Source organism: Pyrus communis, chromosome 7 (assembly GCF_041283825.1).
Source record: "Pyrus communis isolate YQ-2024b chromosome 7, ASM4128382v1, whole genome shotgun sequence".
Classification (NCBI taxonomy): Eukaryota; Viridiplantae; Streptophyta; class Magnoliopsida; order Rosales; family Rosaceae; genus Pyrus; species Pyrus communis.
In genome coordinates, this window is record NC_142571.1 from 27027000 (window position 1) to 27049453 (window position 22454).

The 22454-nt window shown below is 36.4% G+C and overlaps 1 protein-coding gene across 1 annotated transcript; it reads left to right on the forward strand.

Annotated features, from left to right (window-relative positions):
• The first annotated feature begins 17761 nt into the window (after nucleotides 1–17761).
• On the forward strand, nucleotides 17762–21771 carry KUOX1 (KAR-UP oxidoreductase 1). The gene is made up of 3 exons (XM_088697923.1): nucleotides 17762–18066; nucleotides 18499–18746; nucleotides 20872–21771. Exons 1-3 carry the CDS (start codon nucleotides 17833–17835, stop codon nucleotides 21452–21454), a joined length of 1065 nt encoding a protein of 354 aa, XP_088554049.1. The 5' UTR covers nucleotides 17762–17832; the 3' UTR covers nucleotides 21455–21771.
• The last annotated feature ends 683 nt before the right edge of the window (nucleotides 21772–22454 follow it).

Sequence of the window (22454 nt, forward strand, 5' to 3'; positions counted from 1 at the left end):
TTGTGTAAAGTGCAACTCTGCAGGATTCCCGATCTGCTCGGAGAGAAATATAATATGAATTAGCTATATAGCTAGGTGTAAATCCTAGCTAGAATCAAGGAATAAAACATAAATTCCACCAAAAAAATTAAAAAAATAAAAAAAATTTAGATTAACACGGAACCAACGACGAATTCACATAAAGATCAGTGTGTGGATTGTTCTCATTGTCTAATATACACATGAAATTGTCCAATGTTCTATTGATTTTCTCATTGTGGACGGTTCTATGGGGCAAAGGCAACTGGCTAGCTAGCCAAAGTGATATTAAGAAAAGTTTTGATCCACCACTATACATACATATTCTCATTAAGCATGATAGCTATGAGGCAAGTTTGTTGGAAAAAAAAATACGTGGGTAACGGCTAGGGAAAAGGACGAAAAATTGTTGCTTCAAGGCTCCTATAAATATTTCATAGGAAAATTAATAAAAATGATTTGAAAACTTTTACTTTTAACGATAAAGACAAAATAAAGGGTAAATAGTACCAGGTTTGACTTTTTAGTGTAAAAATATGATTTTTCGTTAAAGTGAACAGTATCACAGACTTTTCGTTAAAACTCTCATATTTCATCTTTTAGACACTATTTACTCCAGTATTTGTGTGTAAAGGGGAATTGCAAATATACTTTGTGAAGTATGGACTCCCTGATCCGATGTTCAATAATATTTTGCTCTATCAAAGTTGAATCAAACATTCAAAGAAATAAACAAGAACGCTCAAGATATAACTAGTAATTAATCTGCAGGTTTTAATTGTATAAAAAAAATATTTAATACATATGGAGAAGACTTAATTAGAGAACTGGATGAAGAGAAAGAATGAACAATTATTATTTGAAGGCAGTAAGCCCCTCTATTTATACAGGTTTATTTGCTCTTTTAAAGAGATGTATTTTTCCCACCACCACCACCCTAAGTGGTGGTAATGTTTATTACCTTGTGTATCATGGTTGGATAAGTTTCATTAAATTTTGAGATTTGTACCTATCTATCTTACAGACCTCAAAATTTAAACTCATATAATGATAATAAATAGAATGGTGAACATCACCATTAGTTGAGAGTGGTGAGCAATATTTTTTTTTTTTAAAGAGGTGCAATACCTCTTCAAAGATTGGGTCACAACTCTTTGATTAAGAGTTGCCTATTAATGCCACTTAGTACTATGGTTTTGTAGTATTTCTCTTCATTTGTAAGTGAGAGGTCTTATGTTCAATTCTCGTCAAAAGTGAATTTGAACCACATTATTGCTAGTCCATTGTAAGGTTAATTAAGTCTAACCTCCTTCCCATTAGTGTATATCATTTGTTAAAATAATAAAAAAAAAAAAAAAAGAGTTGCCTATTAATAGCCATCCGATTATTTGAAATAAATGATCTAGGGCTATTATTTAATTTTGTAAGAAGGCACATCTGTTCCTTCATAAATCCAAAATCCAAACGGTGGCTTCCATTGAAACGTGACAATGGCTGCCAATCAAATAAACGTACTGTGGCTGGAAAATCAATTTCAAATTGACCACTGTCAAACCGCTTGAAAGGTAAGCTGTTGGCATTTGAACCCTGCACCGCTTCATCTTTTGCCACTGCTTCATTTCTCCATCGCTAGTTTTCAATTAATTCATATTTTATGAAAACTTTCCAACAAAATTTAGTCACAAAATAATTCGAAGACGCTGACGCATAGTTGAAAGCCAAAAGCAACTGCTCATAATTATGCATGAATTTTGATCATGTTTTCAATAAGGATATTTTTTGAATCCGCCACGTACGTAACGTTACATAGTATGAGCGGACATTATTAATTTAATGGGAATGTGGTTCTGTTCTAGCTCCTTTTCTCTTCTTATCTAGAGTCAAGCTCAAAACTACCCGAATTTAATGAGAAAAGACCAGTGACACTGAAATTAAGGTGGAGGATAAAGGGTCCCTGATTCAGTTTCCATATCTGCCAAATTCCCACTTTTCCCAGTCACGACTTCCCCAATTTCCACAACATTTATTTTTCACAAATGAACAAATGTAGTGGTATATTTCCTTTGTTTTGTAGGAGAAATTTTTCGTTATGATCGGAATACGTATGGTACATTACGTGTTTTTATATAAGTAGTGAGAAATTTTACTTTTTAAGTTATTATCTTTTTAACATACATATTCCACTATTTGTATAGTGACACATGGTGTACCACTCGTGTACCGGTTACACTAAAAAATCTCTGTTTTGTAGCCCCATGATCTCTCAAGATATACACCAAAGCTATTAATCATATTGAGGCAAATGCTTTAGTATCCAAAACTGTTAGTTTGTTATAACAGTAAAGTGTTAGTTGAGATGAGTAGTGGTACAATATGTAATTAGTCATAGTTAGCTAAGGGTATTGTTGTACAAAGTCAAGGGCTATATATATACTTTACTGTAATAACATTATCAATCAACAAGAAACATTTTATCCCAATCTAATATCTCTCTACTTTTTTTTCTCTCTCTCTGATCTGTTTTCTTAGTCAGGAAGATATTGGTTTCTACATGATATCAGAGTCGCTTTGCCTCACGTCGATCGATCATCTTCCGCTGTTCAATCGATGAATGTTCATTGATTTCTCTACTGATTTGTCCTTTCTCTCTGTCATTTGTGTTCTGATTTGATCTTTATCAGCCATGGTGTTGCCCTCAGATTCATCTTATCTGATTGAACCGACATTGCTAAACCCTATTTCCTCTGAAATTTCTGGAATTTCTGGAATTTCTTCTGCTTCGAATTCATATACCTCTCTGACAATTCAAAATATCGGTAGTATGATCCTGATCAAACTGAAGCGGTCGAAGTATCTTCCATGGCGTGCCTTGTTTATGCCGATTCTCCGCCGGTACAAGCTCGTTGCCATCATTGATGGCACTAAATCATGTCTGCCACCGTTCTTGCCTGATCATTCTCTTAACCCTGCCTTCGAACTGTGGTATGAAAAGGATCAAAACCTTCTCATTTGGTTGAACTCTACGCTGTCTGAAGAAATTATTCCCTTCACTGTTGGTGTTTCATCATCGCGCGATCTCTGGATAAAACTTGAGCAGCGATTTGGGGGAGTATCTGATGCTCACATTCATCAATTACGCTATCGTCTTCAAACTGTCCAAAAAGGCTCTCAATCGATCTCAGAATATATGCAACAAAATAAGGAAATTTCTTATTCTCTTGCAGCTGCTGGAGATGCAGTTCCTAATTGTGATTTAATTGCAGCAATTCTTCATGGTTTACCTGAGGAATTTGAGTCCTTCATTAACTCGAATGCTTCGAATCTCATCTACTTCCCTAGACGAACTTCATGGTCTGTTACTTACAAATGAGCTTTCTATGGTTCGCCGAAAGCAAGCTATGACATCCATCACCACTGAGCCATTTCAGGCATTTTCGGTGAAGTCTCAAGCACCTCTCCTCCTTACTTATCCACAGGCATTTTTTGTTCAACAGCAGCCTCTGCAAAATTCATTGAGGCATAATTCCAATCGAGGTCGCAACAATAATCGCAATTATAACACCAACAGAGGGTTCAATCAAGGGAATTTTTCTCGTAATACTTATTCAGGCAACAATCACAACAACTTTTCTCATGGCAACTATCAAGGTTCTCGTGGCAATTTTCAGCACTCATAATCTCCCACCAGTTCTAAAGTTCCTTGTCAGATTTGTGGTTCCACCAGCCATGAGGCCATTAATTGCTTTGATCAGATGAATCCTGAGATCTTTGGAAAAGTACCACTTGCAAAATTGGCTGTTTTCTGTGCTCATTACTCTTCTAAATCAAATCATTCTTGGCTAATTGACTTTGGTGCCACATCTCACATAACAAATGACATTGCAAATATCTCAGCTGCTTCTCCCTATACCGGTGAAGATAAGGTTTATATTGGCAAGGGTAAATGTTTGTCCATCTCTCATGTTGGTCATTCATCTTTGAATACCCCTCATGCTTCCTTTAAACCGAGCAATGTCTTACATGCTCTCACATGACTCATAACTTGTTGTCTACTTACCAATTCTTAATAGACAATAATTGTGCATTATCTCTTGACCCTGATGGATCCATTGTAAAGGATCGTATTTCGGGGAAGATGTTTTTGCAGGGTCCGGTTAAGGATGGATTCTATCTCATTCAAGCATCCAGCTCAAAACCTACATTTCCTTCAGCTTTCTTAAGTGTCAAAGCTTCTGTCCAAGTTTGGCACCAACGACTCGGACATCCTTCTTCATCAATTTTTCGAAGAATCTTGTCTAGTAATAAAGTAGCACTGCATGGAAAATCTGTTGTTGATTTCTTTTGTAATGATTATGCTATTGCTAAAAATCACAAACTTCCCTTTTGTGTTTCTAGTTCTTCATCCACTCATTGTTTAGAGCTGTTTCATTGTGACTTGTGGGGTCCTACCTCCAATGTTTCACTTAGTGGTTGTCGGTATTATATGTTACTTGTACATGATTACAGCAAGTATAGCTGGTTCTTTCCCTTAAAAGCTAAGTCTGAAGCTTTTCATACATTTGTTGTATTCAAGTCCTATGTAGAGAACTCTTTTGGTAATAAAATAAAGACTTTATGTACAGATTCAGGTGGTGAGTTTACTTCTCATGTTTTTACCTCGTTTCTCCAAACTTATGGCATTCTTCACCAGTTAAGTTGTCCCCATACTCCTGAACAAAATGGTTGTGCAAAGAGAAAGCACAAACATCTTGTTGAAACTGCAATAACTCTGCTTGTTGCCTCCAAGGTTCCTCATCTCTATTAGGTGGAAGCTTTCTCCACAGCTTTATATCTAATTAACAGGCTACCAATTTCTGGTTTGTCAAAGTCTCTATGAGAATTACTCTTTCACAGGCCTCATCACTATTCAAGGCTTAAAGTTTTTGGTTGCAGCTGCTATCCCTGGCTTAAACCTTATGTTCAATCAAAATTGGATCCCAAAAGTGAAGCTTGTGTATTTCTTGGTTATAGTCTACAACACAAAGGCTACAAATGTCTCAATCCAATTACTAGCAGAATGTATATATCTCGACATGTTCTCTTTGATGAAGGTACCTATCCATTTCACAAGTTCACCAAACTATTCCCACTGCTTCCATTAGCTCACCATCAGTTGATTTGCAATTTTCTATGCTATCTCTACAACTCCAGATAGTCCTGCACTTAATCTACCATCTAGCTCTCACATTGGATCTCACAGTGCCTCTTCTACATCTACCTCTACTAACCATCATGTTCGAAGTGATTCCACTACAAATTTATCTGTTTCTGCTCCAAGTATTAGTGATCTCAACACCCATCCTATGGTCACAAGATCGAAAGTTGGTATATACAAGCCCAAGGCATACTCAGCAACCAAACATCTGTTGGAAATGTGCCCTAAAACCAATCATATGATGATACTTTATGGACATTTCACATGTTAAACTAATCTAGTTTAATATTAAGGGCAAACATTATTGTTTGAGCCGTCTCATATAAATGTTATATGCTTAAACGATAAGTCCAAGGAATATGTGATTGGAAGAATGCGATCTAAAGAAGTTAGATTCATGAGACCATTCTTTCGTTGACACATCCTAAACGTTCCTGATCATAGGATTGTCAATTGGGCATTGACAGTCCGTTAAGATCAGTACGTGCTATGTCTTCTCTCAGGGAGAGTGACTAGTCTCGAGTCATTGGTGTGTGTGACATCATGACAAGTACGTAGGTGCTCAATAGAGAATGAGTTCACTGAACACGATCAACGAAGAGTTCTCATATTCATGTCACATGAGAACTCATGGTTGGGATAATGCAAATTAGTCTTTTGACCTGAGGCATCACAGTTGTCTTGTGGTTAGGTCCTTAATCTTTGATTATGTCAAAGTCACTCCATCAGGAGGGTGTCCACGGCATCGTTGGGGTTAAGCCACTTAGCCATGGAGGCAAGTGAATGCGCAACAAGGGATCTCTAACCTTCAAACTGTTTGAGGGAGAATACTCTATGATATGATTAAGAATCTTTGGCCAAAGTATGAATGAGATTTAGGAATGTGTTCCAAATCACATTCAAGGTAATCATATAAGCACAAGACTCACATTGGATAGTAGACATGAATAAACTATCAAACCAAACAATGTGGTCAAGAGTATTGTATTAGAGAAAGACCGTATTGCATTTGTAATCCTAAAACTGAATAGGTTCTCCACCTCTTCTGATTAGCTTGGGTAACCATGACATGCTGCTAGGCGTCAACCATGGTTTGTGGAAGCCCTAAAAGTGTATTATCACTAACGGGAGAATTGAAAGTAAGTTCCAATTCACAATCGATTTGAAAGAGTTTGAATCGCCCACTGCCTCGCTAAAAGGAACCTAATGGATCGTACACCATGTAAGGTAGAGATTGAGGATTCAACGGAGATGAGTAAGAATAATTAAATGGTTTAATTATTTATGGCAAGGATTAATTAATATGATTATTAATCAAACGAATAAGTTCGTTAAAAGACCTCGGGATAGTTTTGGACCTTAAGGCCCAATGGGCTTCGAACGTCAAGTCCATTGACTTAAGTTGTGTGACAACTTAATGAATAATGATTCACAAAGGCCCAAATAGCCCAATAAATCCCATGTTAAAGAAGGAGTGGTTTTGGACTTATTTACAAGTTTGCCACTCAAATGAATTAAGGAATAAGTATGACTTTATAGCTAAAATTCATTAAGGGTAATTTTTGGGGGAAAGGATGAGAACACAAGCTCTCTTTTCTCTCTAAAATTTCAGCCACCTTGGAGGGATCATCTAGCAATCAAACTCCTCCAAGGTCACTCATTTTCTTCTACAATATGCCTTGGTGTGGAGACTTAGAGGTTTTCAATTTTGGGAACTTGGAGAAACCTTTTCATCCATCCAAATCCATGGATCTAAGATGCAAGGAATGAAGGCCCTCTCTTTGGGTGATTAGCCTTTGCTTATGCAAAGAGGAATCTACAAAGGTATTGATTTCTCAACTCACTTTGTTTTGAGTTGAGTCTTGGTTCACCTATCTACTAGGCTTTGAAGTTCATGGGTTAAGTTTTGTTTTTGAGTGCATATAAACATGATTCCGCCTTTTAATTGTTAATTGCATGTTGTTGATGTTGCTCAAATGAACTTGTTTTTCACAAATTTTCCTTCAAGTGGTATCAGAGCCTAAGTCTAGTAGTTGGTGAATCCTTTTAGGTTTTGTAGTTCATAGTTTGTGATTTGAATGTTGTAATTGTTACAAGCTTTATTCTTGCTTCTTTGAATGTAAATTTTGTTAGAAAATTTGCCATCTCAAATGTTGTAGATGTAGTTCATATGAGCATGAATTTTGGAGCTAAAATTTGGTGCCATGTTTTTGGGGAAATTCGGCCAAATCCAAAGGGTGGATTTTTGGGTTCTTGTTTGACTTGTTAAAAGTGTTTTAAAGTGACTTTTGGAACCTCTATGTACCCTAGTATGGTTGTATGTTATTTCCCTTAAGTTTGAGTGGTTTTGGTATGTTTTTGGGTGAAGAATGTTCATGGAGCTCTTATGGGTTTTCATGGATGTTCTTGATTGTTCTTGATATGTTCTTGCCAAGAACAAAAGGTTTGGTGTTTTGATTCAAAGTTTTGATTTATTTCATAAAGTTTTTGTTTTGAAATATTTCTTATGTTTAAATATATTAGATATTTATTTTGAAAAATTAAAGAAATTTTAGTGGGTAGGTGTGTAATGATTTATTCCATTTCACCCACCCCACTTACAAAAACTTTGAAATTTTTTTTTATTACTTTGCTTCAAAACCGGCCACCCTACTCAATTAGGGTCCTTGTGGGGCTTTTATGCAATTACATAAAGTTTTGATACTTTTGTGTATTTGTACTTTGACCCAAAAGTTTACGTTTTTACGTAAAGGTCCAAAATCACTAAAAGGACAAATTGTTTTGCTCCTTTAATGAAGTTTTAGCTTTTGTGGAAATTTTTGGGTTCTAGTTGTAATTACATGAAGTAGTGGACTTTTGTGTTTTTTACAAAGTGACCCCAAAAGTTTAAGTTTTTGCAAAATGGCCCAAATTAGGTAGAGAACAAAATTGTTTTGTCTCTTTAAATGAGAATTGGATTTTCATTTCATTTAGCTCCATTTAAATCAATTCTATGGATACAAAAACTAAATGAAAATGTTGCATTCAAGTTTAATTAGTTAAAGCGTTAATTAATTAAAGAAAGGGTGATTATGAACCTAAGCCTACTATAATTGAGCTATGTGAAAGGCCGTTTCAAATTTGTTTGAACCATGGGAATGTGTAGATTAAATTTTGGTTGTAATTTGATATGATCAATTGTTGTAAAAGAGCATAAGCTCTTCTTTACTTTAAAGTAATTTGATTTGATCAATTGTTGTAAAAGAGCATAAGCTCTTATTTACTTTGAAGTACTCCTTTCTTGTTTTATTCGATATGCATGAAATTGGAGTAGTTGGGTCCAACGCCCAATAAGACAACACGCCTTAATGTGATTAAACGCGTAACTAAAATCAATCACCATCCCTAGACCGAGATTCAACACTAGGCTCGTGTTGAATCGAATCAAAGGTTCATAGTCATCCTAAGGCCCTAAGGCAACTATATAGTCCATCAATGAATGCAAATCTTATGTTAGTAGTACCATATAGTCTTGCTTTAAAAACCGTTTTAAAAGCATAGTGGGAGTATTATATACTACTAAATCAATCAAATGGACCAATAGTTGTAATAGGATCAAAATTGTTTTAATTAGATTAAAATGAATATTTATGTGATGAGACCTAAAACCCTCAACCAAACCATTATTAAGTTGATAAGCGAGAGATGCTTTGAATATCTCTTCGTGGCCTTCCACCGTGGTAGGCTCCAATCGTTTGTGACTTGTACACCGGCTTCACCCTATCATGGGGGAGTACAAAGTGCATGCTTACACTCAGGAGGAGTCTATACGCATATGATGAGGTGAGTGTAGGCAACGAGGATGGCCAACATCATATCATTGTGAGGCTATTCTTGAACCCCTTCATGAACTAAGCATGGTGGGAATAACTTAACTAAGTGTAATGGCGCCGATATCATATCATTGTGAGGCAACATTCTCTAGAGGCCAAATAAGATGGGTACTTGCAAGAGATGCAAATGAGTAAGCGTACTCTCTCATTATTATTAATGCTAGCCAACATCGTATCATTGTGAGGTGGGCTTGGTAATAGTGAGCCTCCCATACCCTACTAAGAGTTTCCTCCAAAACTCTCGAATTCCGATGAGGGATATGGAATTTGCCAAAAATAGTGGGTGGTGCTATTTGATTTAAAGACCCGAATCAAATGGCTTAAAATCAATCAATTTATATTCGTTATGTATTTGTTTACCAATATATTTGCAAACGCTATCCAAAACTTGACAAAGAAAAGCCGAATGCTTTAATTTCCGAACTTAGTTCTACAAACCCATAGATTGTCTTTAATGGCTTGTAGATGTAACTAAGTAGTCTCATCCTCACAATCTTCCTATTGATAATGTATCATTGGAAGAATATGTTAGATAAGTCTAACATGAGAAGGACAACACTTTTAATGTCATAATTCTTCAAATACAAATTGTTGTATGAAGAAATGAGAGTTGCCTTGAACAACTCTTGAAAGTTTGTAATTATGTTTAGAACATAATGGTTGGTTGACAAAAATAGTCCATCAACATGGACTTATGATGATTTTGAATCATTGAGTGTTGAAGTGTTAAACCACTTAACGAGACGGAAATTAGGCAAGGACTTCACCTTTGTGTCCCTATCCTAATGGTTCACTAAGTTTATTGTAAACTATAAAGTGAACAATAACCACACACTCTCCAAATTGTTTGATGTGTATAACACAATTGAAATAAGTTTCAAGAGAGATAGTGGGAGTTTAGGGACCATGACTATTGTAGTCAAAGGAGAAGTCAAATGAAGAAGGCAAAATAACTCAAAGGGAACAAACTTTCTTTATGAAAGGATGGACATTGGAAGGGTTATTTGCAAGAAATGTCTTGCAAGTGTCAAGAACACACATTTCGAAGGTGTTGTAATATGTTCTTGAAATAGTTCAAAACAGTTGGTTCTTCTACTTGAATGCTTGATTCCGTATTAGTAACTATGTTTTACAATTGTTGTAAAAGTGTGCTAATAAAAAGTAGAAGATTAATGAGAGAAGAGAAAGTACTTCACATTCGGAAAGTGAATAAAATATAGATCTCTGCGAAAGCGGATTGTACTTACTTCCTCATATGAACTACCAAAGAAATTGGAAAATACTAAAGATTGTCTTTACATTCCAATTTTAAGGAACTTAAATCCGTCACTATAGTAGAGATGGATGAATGTTTTGTTTGACAAAACATTGTTCTTTATTAATCAATAATTAGATTATTGTAATTTAATTGGTTGTCTCTATAGTAGAGATGATGTGGTAGTTTAACTGTTTAGAATACGATGATACTTAAAACCCAAAAGGTTGCAAGGTAGTGACTAATCCCAACTGAGTTGTGATACCTCTAAAACATAAGTTACGAGTTGGTCATAGATGGATGCTTTGGATCGTTAGATCCGGATCCAATACCTTCTTGTTAAAATTGTATAGAGGCGAAATGTTCGAATCTTTATTCTTTTGGAAAGAAGAAAGAATCACAAAGTTGTTGAGGTTAATTCACTTAGATGTTAGTGGCACTTGTCCACAACATAATACTACTCATGTTGTATGACATTCACCGAAGATCACTCTCGGTTGGACTATAGTTTATTTTGAATAAACACAAGTCCGAATACTTTGCAAAAGGTTTCAAAGAATTCAAGAAATGTAAGTAGATGAGTAAGACGTCTAAAGTATTTACCTCCTTAGATTTGATCCAAGGAAAAAGTAACACTTTAGATTAATTTCCTTGAAAAATATCAAGGAAAGTAGCATCGTAAGATAATGAATTTCTCCATTAGGAGAAGAATGAACATGAATAAGATTTAGTTCGTTGGACATTATCAATTACCCATATATATATGATATATACTTCTAAGACAACCTAGTTCCTATACCACAAGCTCCAAGGTAGTCCAGAAGGATTTATAAACCGTCTCAGTTGAATGGTTTGAACTTTATGACTATGTCATAGAGTTGCACCTCTTAATTCGAAAGAAATAAGAATGAAAATCCTTATGACTACATTGAGTGTATATACGATATATACTCAAGGAAATGGTAAAGTACCATTTGACCCGAAATAATGAAACCTTCAAAGCTAATTGGTAGCTTAAGGTGACTACACTCAAAGAGAATGGTTGACTTTGAAGAAACCATCTTTGACGTAGTCTTGATTTCAATTAATTCGAAAATTGCTAGCTACAACTAAATGGTGATTTAATGTTTGGACATAACATGGGTTTCCGAAACCATTATTAAGATAGTCTTGATAATATATGTCTAAAACTATAAATCACAAGACAGGTTAGTTGTAGAGATCCATCCATCATGGATCTTAGCAAGCTAGTGGGAGCTATAAGCGTCTTATGAGAAAAGATCAATTGTTTGATTTCTCATAAAGATGTAAATGAATCTTTTGTTTACTAGGTTTACAAAAGATTAGTGGGAGTTAATCGTATTCCTAAATTTAAATATATATATATATATATATATATATGATATATTAATTTTTGGAAATGAAAAGAGTACTTCTTCGTTAAACTTATTCTATAACGATAGAATGTATATGGGAGATATAGTCTATATAATGGAATGGAAATCTATAATGATATATTTCAAGATATAATTGGATTATATCAATCCCTAAAATAGACAAGAGATGCTAGGAAGTTTCTCATTTGATGATAAACTTCAATTAGAATGACAATTCTAGTGAGACTAGGAAGTTGTTCTTCTCAAAGGGAATGTACCCTTTGACTCCCAAAGAAATAATGCGTAAATAGAATCCTTTATGCATAAGCAGAAAGGTGATTTATGTATTTCATATTGTATGAAAAACATTGATATAAGATGTACCTAGAAAGGTACAAGACAATATCAGTGCAAGCCTAGGATCAGAACCATGGCAACTGTCAAGTGAGTCCTTAAGTATTTGAGAAATACTAAAGGATATATTACTCAATAATTGAGAAAGAATTAGAGTAACGTAATGGAAGCGTAAATGTATTAGATTATGAATCTAATCCATCATTGGATATTTCTTCATTATGAATGAAGAGATAAACAGATATCTCTTTATTATGACTAAAAAGATATTTGGATGGAAACATTAAAGTAATGACTTTAGTGTGTTCCATTATGATTGCAAAATATATTGCCATATAGAAGTTTACAACAATGTTGTTTGGATGGGAAAGTTCATTTATGAACTCTCTATTCGGTTCCAACCAGAAAGTGTATGACACTAATGGGGCGATAGCTCAAGCCAGGGAATCAAGGTCTCATCAAGGTCCGAACTCAAATGAGAGACTGAACCACATGATTGAGAATCATGTATAATGGTGACGTCGTTATTCTCAAGGTTGCTTCTATGGATAACATATAGATATCCATTGTCTAGGCCTACTACTCAGCCATTTATGAAATGACTACAGAAGAGGTATCATCACTGATGACTAAGCTGATTGGCTCTAGTGCAAGTGGGAGATTGTTGGAAATGTGCCCTAAAACCAATCATATGATGATACTTTATGGACATTTCACATGTTAAACTAATCTAGTTTAATATTAAGGGCAAACATTATTGTTTGAGCCGTCTCATATAAATGTTATATGCTTAAACGATAAGTCCAAGGAATATGTGATTGGAAGAATGCGATCTAAAGAAGTTAGATTCATGTGACCATTCTTTCGTTGACACATCCTAAACGTTCCTGATCATAGGATTGTCAATTGGGCATTGACAGTCCGTTAAGATCAGTACGTGCTATGTCTTCTCTCAGGGAGAGTGACTAGTCTCGAGTCATTGGTGTGTGTGACATCATGACAAGTACGTAGGTGCTCAATAGAGAATGAGTTCACTGAACACGATCAACGAAGAGTTCTCATATTCATGTCACATGAGAACTCATGGTTGGGATAATGCAAATTAGTCTTTTGACCTGAGGCATCACAGTTGTCTTGTGGTTAGGTCCTTAATATTTGATTATGTCAAAGTCACTCCATCAGGAGGGTGTCCACGGCATCGTTGGGGTTAAGCCACTTAGCCATGGAGGCAAGTGAATGCGCAACAAGGGATCTCTAACCTTCAAACTGTTTGAGGGAGAATACTCTATGATATGATTAAGAATCTTTGGCCAAAGTATGAATGAGATTTAGGAATGTGTTCCAAATCACATTCAAGGTAATCATATAAGCACAAGACTCACATTGGATAGTAGACATGAATAAACTATCAAACCAAACAATGTGGTCAAGAGTATTGTATTAGAGAAAGACCGTATTGCATTTGTAATCCTAAAACTGAATAGGTTCTCCACCTCTTCTGATTAGCTTGGGTAACCATGACATGCTGCTAGGCGTCAACCATGGTTTGTGGAAGCCCTAAAAGTGTATTATCACTAACGGGAGAATTGAAAGTAAGTTCCAATTCACAATCGATTTGAAAGAGTTTGAATCGCCCACTGCCTCGCTAAAAGGAACCTAATGGATCGTACACCATGTAAGGTAGAGATTGAAGATTCAACGGAGATGAGTAAGAATAATTAAATGGTTTAATTATTTATGGCAAGGATTAATTAATATGATTATTAATCAAACGAATAAGTTCGTTAAAAGACCTCGGGATAGTTTTGGACCTTAAGGCCCAATGGGCTTCGAACGTCAAGTCCATTGACTTAAGTTGTGTGACAACTTAATGAATAATGATTCACAAAGGCCCAAATAGCCCAATAAATCCCATGTTAAAGAAGGAGTGGTTTTGGACTTATTTACAAGTTTGCCACTCAAATGAATTAAGGAATAAGTATGACTTTATAGCTAAAATTCATTAAGGGTAATTTTTGGGGGAAAGGATGAGAACACAAGCTCTCTTTTCTCTCTAAAATTTCAGCCACCTTGGAGGGATCATCTAGCAATCAAACTCCTCCAAGGTCACTCATTTTCTTCTACAATATGCCTTGGTGTGGAGACTTAGAGGTTTTCAATTTTGGGAACTTGGAGAAACCTTTTCATCCATCCAAATCCATGGATCTAAGATGCAAGGAATGAAGGCCCTCTCTTTGGGTGATTAGCCTTTGCTTATGCAAAGAGGAATCTACAAAGGTATTGATTTCTCAACTCACTTTGTTTTGAGTTGAGTCTTGGTTCACCTATCTACTAGGCTTTGAAGTTCATGGGTTAAGTTTTGTTTTTGAGTGCATATAAACATGATTCCGCCTTTTAATTGTTAATTGCATGTTGTTGATGTTGCTCAAATGAACTTGTTTTTCACAAATTTTCTTTCAACATCCACTTCCCATTGATCTTGAATATGTTCCTAATACATACTTGCAAGCATCCAAGTATGCTCATTGGAGATCTGCAATGCAAGAAGAATTCAATGCATTGCAATCTACTGGTACCTAGTCTTTAGTCCCTACCTCAGATTCCCAGAACATTGTTAGATGTAAATGGGTTTTTAGAATTAAAAAGAAACCAGATGGCACTATAGACAAATATAAAGCTCGCCTTGTGGCAAAGGGCTTTCATCAACAGGCTGGTATTGACTATCACGATACTTTTAGTCCTGTAGCAAAATCGGTTACAATAAAAGTTCTTTTATCACTTGCAGTACAATTCAATTGGTTTTTAAATCAATTGGATATAAGCAATGCCTTCCTTCATGGTGATTTAAAAGAAGATGTGTATATGGAGTAACCTGCAGGTTTTATTGATCCTTTAAAGCCTTAGTATGTTTGGAAATTGAGAAAGTCTCTTTATGGCCTAAACCAGGCACCAAGGGCAAGGTTTGACAAATTATTTCAGATCCTACATACTTCTGGTTTTGTCTAATCTTCTTCAGATGCATCCTTATTTGTTCTCAAATGACCTACTGTTGACCCTAAAAATTACAAAACCTACGTAGCGCGCAGGCCGAGTAACTAATGAGCTAACTATGTCATTCGGTTGATGCGGGGCATGCCAACTCGTCAGCCGAGCTTGGCTGAGGAGTAAAATTGGTTGATGTTGCGTTGACCGCATTGCTGACTTCTTGATCTTACGATTGCGGCCGATGAAGGAACAAGTCTCGGCCTTTGGATTCTCGAGCCTGAAGACAAGGCTGCTAGTTTTGCGAAGTTCACGAATCGTCGGCGCCCGATTTGATCACAATGATTATATTCGTAAGAGTATAAGCACGTCGAATCGACACCAGACTATATAGACACAAGTACTCAAAGGTAATGTATATCTTAATGGTAAATGTGGTTCGGCTGTCAGAATGCCGAACTCTGAAACTCACTTGTGAGTATCCAATCATAAAATCACTCGGCGTTCAATGTGCCGAATGTCACAACTCGTAACACCTTACTTCGCCGAGAAGGCTAATAAGATGACCTCTGCTAATAAGGATTCGAAAACCCTTCTCGACCAAGACTTGGATAAATAACCAGTCGACCTCGACGCAGTGCTGTTTATCCAAACTGAAGGTGCTCCTCGATCGGCTGCTTCTACGGCAACAGTGCTGTTTATCCAAACTGAAGATGTTCGCTGGTTGTCTTCACAGTGCTGCTTATCCAAACTAAAGATATGTTGGCGGAAAAAGAAAATAAAAATTTTCAAGATGTTTGAGAGGTTTACGCAAGGCAATTGTGTGTTGAATTGGAGGGGTTCGATTGTTGCATGATGCCTTGTATTTATAGCAACAAATCCTCCTTAAGATCAAGCTGAAACCATATCCGGATTAGGACTTCTTATTCTGTTCCAACTCTATCTCGACCAATCCTACTCCTATTAGGACTTTGATCTTACCCCTTTTTAAGGCCATATTCATTGCTGGTCGAGAATCCTTATTGCACTATGACCCTTTATCGTATTAGGACTTCTTCGACCCATCTACTCGTCCAAACTACTCCTTCTTGCAATAGGACTCGACCACCTTTGCTGAACAGCCCGAGACTACCAGGCAGCCCACATAGTACACTTGGAAAAGCTTTGGGCCGAACCAACGCTCGGCCCAATAACATTTTGGGCCCAAACACCTTCCTTGGTAATAGTCCTAGTATATGTAGATGATATACTTGTTATAGGTTCCAACACTACCCTCTATCAATCCTTTATTTAGAAATTGAGTGCTATTTTTCCAATCAAAGATTTGGGGTCTTTGCACTACTTTCTGGGACTAGAAGTTCAAAGAACACTTGAGGGTATCTTTCTTCACCAAATCAAGTATCTCTTTGATCTACTTCAAAAGACAAATATGGAAGGTTCTAAACCTTGCTGCACTCATATCATCTTTACCAAACTTGATCACAATGGTCTTTTTTTGTCTAATTCCACTTATTACAGGTCTATTGTTGGTGGTTTTCAATATTTGACTTGGACAAAACCTGATCTCTCCTTTGCAGTGAATCAACTTTGCCAATTTATGCATGCTCTGAGAGAACATCATATGCAGGCTGCTAAACGAGTTCTTCGACACTTGAAAGGAACAATTTCTCAAGGCATTTGGTTTAAGAAAAGTTTTCTTCATCTCACTGCATACTCAGATGTTGATTGGGCAGGTTGTCTGTTTGATCACAAATCCACTAGTGGTTATAGTGTTTTTCTTGGTTTAAACCTAATCAGCTGGAGTGCAAAGAAACAAGCTACTGTAGCTCAATCATCCACAGAAGCTGAGTATCGGTCATTGGCACACACAACTGCTGAGCTTACATGGATATGCAAAATATTTCATGATATTGGCTGCCCTCTCAGTTCTGGCCCTACTTTATGGTGTGATAACATCTCAGTTATCTCTCTTGCTTCAAATCCTGTTTTTCATGCAAGAACCAAACACGTCGAAATAGATTATCACTATATTCGAGAGTTGGTTTTTGCACATCTTATCAAAGTTCAGCTTGTTTGTAGTGAAGATCAATTGGCCGATATCTACACTAAGTCTCTGTCCAAAAACAGGTTTTGTTACTTAAAATCCAAGCTTCCCATTGGCACTCTTGCTGAGTCCAATATTAGCTTGAGGGGGTGTATTGAGGCAAATGCCTCAGTATCCAAAACTGTTAATTTGTTATAATAGCAAAGTGTTAGTTGAGATGAGTAGTGGTACAATATGTAATTAGTTATAGTTAGCTAAGGGTATTGTTATATATACTCTATTGTAATAACATTATCAATCAATGAGAAACATTTTATCCCAATCCAATCTCTCTCTCTCTCTCTCTCTCTCTCTCTCTCTCTCTCTCTCTCTCTCTCTCTCTCTCTCTCTCTCTCTCTCTCTCTCTCTCTCTCTGATCTGTTTTCTTAGTCAGGAAGTATTGGTTTCTACAAATCATACCTTGAGAAAGTGATTTTGGACCTGCTTACTGATTTGATAGTTTTGTGCCTCAAATATCTCAGCTTGTTAGATTTTGGACAAACAAAAAGAGGTCCAAGACGGTGTGTATACAAAGTACAGCCAATAGATAATAGCAACACTAAATTGTTTCTATATAAACCATAGCTAGCTATTCTTGCATTTTGCATCAAACCGCTACGTCACATTTCTCTTATTCTCTTTGCATTCTACACTTCGCGAGCTGAGGAAAAGGTAGGGTTAGGGTTTCACATAGAGAGATGGACGACGAAAAAAGTTCAAGCTCATTTTCAATGGGGAAGAGTGCACAAGAGAAAGGCTTGCCACATGTGCCCGAGTGTTATGTGATTCCAACTTCCCAGCGTGCAAGTTTGACTCCATATGTTGTTACTGTTCCCACCGTTGATTTCGGAAGACTGAAACAAGGCCCTGATGAACGAGCACTGGTCATAGGAGAAGTTAGAACTGCTTGCCGTCAGTTGGGATTCTTCCAAGTAAGCTTCTTAAGCACGTCCTTACAATTTTTTATTTTTTTTTCATGCAAAATAAAAAAGTAGGTTTAGTATATTGTTCCGTTCAAAAATAAAATGGTACCGTTTTTTTTTTTTTTTTTTAACGGAAAAAAATATAAGATATCGATATCTTTTAGTTTGTACGTGTAGTCAAATTTATGCATAGGATGTCCAAAATGTAAACACTAACCTTGTTATAGTAATAACAATATTCTTATATGTTATTGACATATATAATATATTATCTAAGCTCATGCTCAAACTCTTAATTTACTTGTAATTAGAGATTATCAAAGAAAATAAATCTATTTTACATGGGCAGTCATTCTTTCAAAACCTTCACGAGAAAAACCTCTAATTTTGCCACCGTTATCTATATATATTGATGATCTTCATGTTCATGCATCTCATTAGATTGTGAACCATGGTATCCGTCAAACGGTGTTGGATGAGGCTCTTTCGTCGGCGACGGAGTTTTTCAAGTTGCCGGTTTCAGAGAAGGCTAAGTTCATGTCTAATGATGTTCGCAGCCCAGTGAGGTACGGGACAAGCTTGAAGGATGGGCTTGATAAAATTCAGTTTTGGAGGGTTTTTCTAAAACATTATGCCCACCCGTTGGCAGATTGGATCAAGTACTGGCCCAACAATCCTTCTAATTATAGGTACGTATCTACAAAGTTCACTCTCTTTATCATTTGCTCTCATGCGCGTCCCGCTTATCTCTTATTTGCTTTTGCTATTTCGGAAAAGAATAAAAAACAAAGTAGAGAAAAAAAACATTTGTGGCCGACAATAACTAGATACATCCGATTTAAGAAATGCATGGCATTCAGCTAAATTGTAGTCTTGTCCTATTTTGTCGATCCTGAGTAGATCCTTAATTTGGGCGTGGTTATCGCTCTTCATTTTTTGGCAATCACATTAAATATACAACATGGCCACTCTTTATATGTGTGTGTGTGTAAAACATATATATAAAGAAAGTTGAAGTTTTACTATAAAATGAATAGGCAATAAGGAGAGTAGCTTGCCCATTTAGGTGTGGTAAATTTTCTAGCCAAATACGTAGACTACACGAATTGGATGACATGGAGCACGTGTGACCGTTGGGTTTCACAAGTGGCCTAATTGCTCTGATCTCATGAATAAAGCTTAAGTTCTACCATAAAACCAACAGTTAATATGGAGAATGATCAAACCTCTTATAAGCCCTTACTAAATTTCTTCTTTCACCGATGTGAAATTTTTTTATATTCTTATCCTTACAATATATACGTACAAATAACTGTATAGCTTCATGCGCCATCCCTTGACTTCTTTGAATGCTTCATGTTTACCATCATTCATGGGAAGTTTTTCTGCAGGGTGTATATACACACAAATACATATTTATAGATGTGTCTCTACTTTTATAATCACATTGTCATAGGTTGCAATATTGTTTAGGGAAACAATGACCCACAATCACCTGAACTTGTTGTATATGTGTGCTTGGATCCGATTTTACACCATCGGTCCAAGTAATCGAGATTGTTGAGTGAGCATGGTTATTGACTGTCGGATAAGAAAGTTAAGATAATTTTGTTATTGTTAAGAGATAATATTATGATTTTTAATCATAATAATTATCTTTTAATAAAATATCTCGATTTTCTTGTACTTAGAAGCAAGCAGAACAGTCTAATTTAATTTGGATTTGTTAGCAGTGTACTGTGTGGATTAGAGCAGCTCGGCCTAGGACTCTTATCATGAGGCATAGCCTAGGATTTGATGGTCTTGGATAATGATGAGATAAGAAGCCTAGGTAGGCTAGGCCTTTTTACTTGGTTGATGGATGTTGTCAGATGAGTTTAAAGGCCATTGATGGAGTTTTGATGATGAGATAAGAAGCCTAGGTGGGCTAGGCTTCTGATATGAAGTGATAAGCCTAGCTAGATAGGTTTTTATTTTGTTTGAAAAGTCACGAATGGGAAGGATAGATACGGATCAGTCTTTCTTCCTAGAGTTTGAGTTGCAGTTGAACACCATCAGGCATTGCCAAGCAAATACCAACCCTATAAATACAAGACTTTGTGCATCGAAAAGAACCCCCTCCAATTCAACACACAAACTGCCCTGCGCAAACTTCTCAAACACCTTGAGATTTTTATTTTCTTTTTCCGCCAACACATCTTCAGTTTGGATAAACAACAATGTGAAGGCAACTGGCAACATCTTCAGTTTGGATAAACAACACTGAAGTCATAGAATCAGCTGACCGAGATGCACCTTCAATTTGGATAAACAAGACTGCTTCGAGACCGACTGGTTATTTATTTAAGTCTTGGTCGACAAGGATTTTCGAGTCCTTGTTGGTAGAAGTCATCTCATCAGCCTTCTCGGCGAAGTAAGGTGTTACAGGTTACTACGTTCGGCACATTGAAAGCCGAATTTCATATTAAACTTCGCAGAACTAGCAGCCTTATCTTCAGGCTCTAGAACCTGAAGGCCGAGATGTGTTCCTTCCTCGACCGTAGTCGCAAGATCAAGAAGTTAGCAGTGCGCCCAACGCGACATCAACACATTCTACTCCTCGGCCGAGCTCGGTCGACGAGTTAGCACGCCCCGCACACAACCGAATGACGTAGTTAGCTTATTAATTACTCGACCTGCATGCCACGTAAGCTTGGTAGTTTCTAGGGTCAACAATGTGTTAATTGTGGTACATTATATTCTGGAACATAGTTTTTATTCATTTATTATTTATTTATTTATTATTAGTTATATATGGTTGCAATACTGTTATAGGGAAACAATGGGCAAGTATTGCTCAGAAGTGAAGAAACTGAGCATGGAGATAACAGAAGCAATCACTGAGAGCCTAGGGATAGGTCCAACCTACATAAGCAAGAAAATGGAAGATGGAATGCAGGTTACTACAGTGAACTGCTACCCACCCTGCCCTAATCCTGAAATTGCACTAGGGTTGCCACCCCATTCAGACTACAGCTGCTTAACCATTCTTCTTCAGAGCGGCCCGGGACTCGAACTCATGCACACCGGAGACAACAAATGGAAGCAAGTCCCACAGCTTCATGGTGCTCTCCAGGTTCATGTGGGTGACCATTTTGAAGTACTAAGCAATGGATTGTACAAGAGTGTTGTGCACCGAGCCACGTTGAACCGCGACAGAACAAGAATCTGCATTGCTAGCCTGCATAGTTTGGGATTGGAGGAGAAGATGGGCACTGCCAAAGAGCTTGTGAGTGAAGAGAATCCTGGGAGGTACAAAGAAAGCAGCTTCAACGATTTTCTGAATTTTCTCGACAACAATGGTCTAGCAGAAGGGAAGAGCTTCATTAACACACTAAAAGTTGATGAAAATAAATAAATAAATAAATAACATTATCTTAATCTAGCTAGTGCTCCTTTTTGGTCTGTTAACTAGTTTAATTTCTTCTCTGTTTTTGGACAAGAGTACGTCAGTAATTTTGGAACAAATTATAAGGGTCTCTTATTATTTCGGAGAAGGGAACTGAGTAGCAGATTCGAGGGTTAAGTTAGCTTGTTATGATGGCTGGCTAGTATAGCACCACTCCGAGCATAGTTTGTTGCCTCTATTATATTTGTTATTTCTTTTCTTTGCATGTGTAGCCCCACAAGGCATGTGTTAGGGTATTTCGGAGGTGTCTGATTTTGTACTAATACTTTCCTTGATGAAATAAACAATATCGATGTAACTTTTGCAGCAGATGATCAATCTTTTTTAGGGTTAGTCAAGCTATTATTACTAAATAAAAAATTGGTCGAAGAGCTAGATAGGATTTTTACCACCTGTAAAAGTAGGGATAAAAACACTTAAAAATACTTGCAAGAGTACAAGGTTGTCTTAGTATAGCGGCTCAAACAAAGTCGTTTTCCACATGAATTGAATGAATAATTTGTGTTTAAAACCAACTATTTAAAAAAAAGTTTGGAAAATGTTGATTTTAGAATTTAATATAATATAAATGAATTTTAAAATAAAACAATTAAAGAAATTAACTAGAGAACAATTTAAAGAAAATCAATTTGTAAAAGTCTAGGGTTCCACTGTCCCCTTAACAATCCTATGCAATTTTACCAACTACTTATGAATTTCTACATACATGCTTTGAAGGTTAGGTTTTCGTAATACATATTTTCCTTGTGATGTTCAAGCGAAAACGTTTATCTAAAATACAACCCGTTTGTGATGTTCAGATCAAATATAAACATGCAAAACTCATTAAGCTTTGTGAAAACCTTTGAAAAACCATGCAATCCTTAAGAGCGTGATGCCTTAAGTGAACTTACAATTACTAATCACAAGAAGCCCTCCTCAATTTCAGGGTGATGTTCCAACAAAAATT